At 43.6% G+C, this 2,169-nt stretch overlaps 1 protein-coding gene across 1 annotated transcript in view; it reads right to left on the bottom strand.

Moving 5' to 3' along the window:
* Positions 1-2,009: 2,009 nt before the first annotated feature.
* Positions 2,010-2,169, bottom strand: part of Zmynd15 (zinc finger MYND-type containing 15) — a 6,536-nt gene continuing 6,376 nt past the window's right edge. Inside the window, exon 15 of the mRNA XM_010605843.1 lies at positions 2,010-2,164. Within this exon, the coding sequence (XP_010604145.1) occupies positions 2,098-2,164 (67 nt within the window). The 3' untranslated portion in view covers positions 2,010-2,097. The remainder of the gene's footprint in view (positions 2,165-2,169) is intronic.

Raw genomic sequence — 2,169 nt, 5'->3', positions numbered from 1 at the left:
AAAAAAGGGTATTAGGGACAGCTAAGTAAAGTAGAAATGCTGTAGGCAGTCAGATAGGGTCCTTGAGGAAGTCAAAGCATAGAAGGGGAACAAGCGTGAAGGGATGAACAGAAGATTATTTATACTGCAGCTTTGGAATTTCCCAATAGTTAGTTACACCATTATCTCATTGGGAGTGGGCCATCCTCTCCCACTCACTAAGACTAAAATTACTAAAACTAAGAAGACTAATACTACAGATTACCAACCAAGTTTAATGATGTCATCCATATACCCTTGTTACTATTGGACTATACTTGTAATCTTATTGGTTGATTATAGTTTTTGTTGATGTTGTACTTGCCCTTCTATAAAACTTGGAGAAGTGGGCTCATTGGAAAACCATTCAGGAGCTTTTTTTTGTTTTGTTTTGTTTTGTTTTGTTTTGTTTGTACCAGGAATCAAACTTGGGACCTTGCGTCTTGCGAGGCAGGTGGTGGAACCACTGGGCTAAATCCCTCTCAGGGCTATTCTTATTCTCCATTCCTATATTCCATTTCTATTTCCCATTCCTATTCTCCAATAAATTTTCCTACTCTTAACCCTCATTGTTCCTTAGAATTCATTCTTCAACTTCGGGGAACATGAACTCAGCATATCTAACATCTAGCATGTTGGGAGTTACATTTATTTCCCTTATATCATTACTATATCAAGAGGATATGGGTATGTAGCTTAATGTGAAGGCCTTGGGTTCAACTGCTAGTAAAAAAAAAAAATAGTACTTGTTTTTTCCACCAATGTCCATGTGTGTGTGTGTGTGTGTGTGTGTGTGTGGCATCAGGGATCAAACTCGGGACCTTGGTGCTTGCGAGGCAGGTGGCAGAACCACTGAGCTAAATCCCTGGTCCCACCAATGTCCTTTTTTTGGTTCCAGGATCCAATCCAGGACATCACATAGCACTTAGTTACATCTCTTTAGTCTCTTCCAATCTGTCACAAGCTTTTTTTTTTTTTTTTTTTTTTTTTTTTGAGACAGGGTCTCACTGTGTAGTTCAGTCTGGCCTTGAATTCATGGCAATTCTCCTGCCTCATCCCTTCAGCATGCTGGGATTGCAGGCTTGTGCAACCAAATTCAGCCATCACAAGCTTCTTCCTTTCAGGATTTTGACAGTTTTGAAGAATAGTCTTAAGTATTTTGTGGATGGCTCCACGGGATTTGTTGGCTGTATGTCATGATTAGCCTGAAGTTGTAGATTTGGGAGGACACCTCAGAGGTGTGTTGCCCTTCATAGCATTGTCAGCAGGCCTTGTTACCTATCAGTCTTAATCACTTGGTTAAGGTGGTGTCTGCTAGGTTTCTGTACTATCTTTCCCTTTCTGTACAGTACTTAGAGGCTCAGAAGTCACTACCTCCAGTCCACACTCAAGGAGATTTTAAGAAAGAGAAGTCACTAAAGGGACTTAGGCAGGGGAGGGAGGAGTGATTTCAAAATGTGTTTTAGAAGGAATACTTTGGCTGCAATGTGGAGATGCCATACTGTGCAGTTTTCTGTGGTACTGGTCGCGAACTGATGGCTTTGAGTGAGTTTCAGCTCAGCTCAGTAGTTGTGGATTGGAGAGCAGAATGAGAGAAAGTGGAGCTGGGTGGCTGGGCCCTCTCAGGGAATCCAAAGATGAAGGGTATGTATGCTGCTGGGAGGTGCTCTGCTTTCCTGCCTGCCTAGTGAGATGCCACTTTCTACTTATTGGTCTTCCCTTGCTTTGGCGAGAGTCACCTGTGGGTTACTTGGGCTGGGAAATGATTGAGTGACATATAAATCAATACAGTTTGGGGGTTACAGTTTGAGGGTCAGAAACCCCATCGCTGAGTTAAAGAGGCTGGCAGTCGGAGTGATTGAAAGAATCCAAAAGAAAGTCATGCCTAACTCCCCCTTCTCTCTTTCCAGTATACTGTAGTGATCCTGTCTTAGGAACGCCTAATCAGAAGGTCAATGACTCAGTGATTTTAAACAAGTCATTTTATTTACCTTTGCGGGTTCTACCAACCAGTCCTCCCCTCTGCCTTGGCTGTTTTCGTATCCATGGGGAGGGGGTTGACTGCTAGGACCTCTGCTCTCATCTACGCCGGCGGGCCCCCCGCCCAGCTTTCTTTTCTCCTCGGCGTCTTCGGGGAGGAGGCGGAGGAGT

This window comes from Fukomys damarensis, unplaced genomic scaffold, assembly GCF_012274545.1.
Source record: "Fukomys damarensis isolate Sample0158 unplaced genomic scaffold, DMR_v1.0_HiC HiC_scaffold_13, whole genome shotgun sequence".
Lineage (NCBI taxonomy): Eukaryota > Metazoa > Chordata > Mammalia > Rodentia > Bathyergidae > Fukomys > Fukomys damarensis.
The sequence above is the reverse complement of the archived record's forward strand: the minus strand, read 5'-3'. Positions and strand labels throughout refer to the sequence as shown.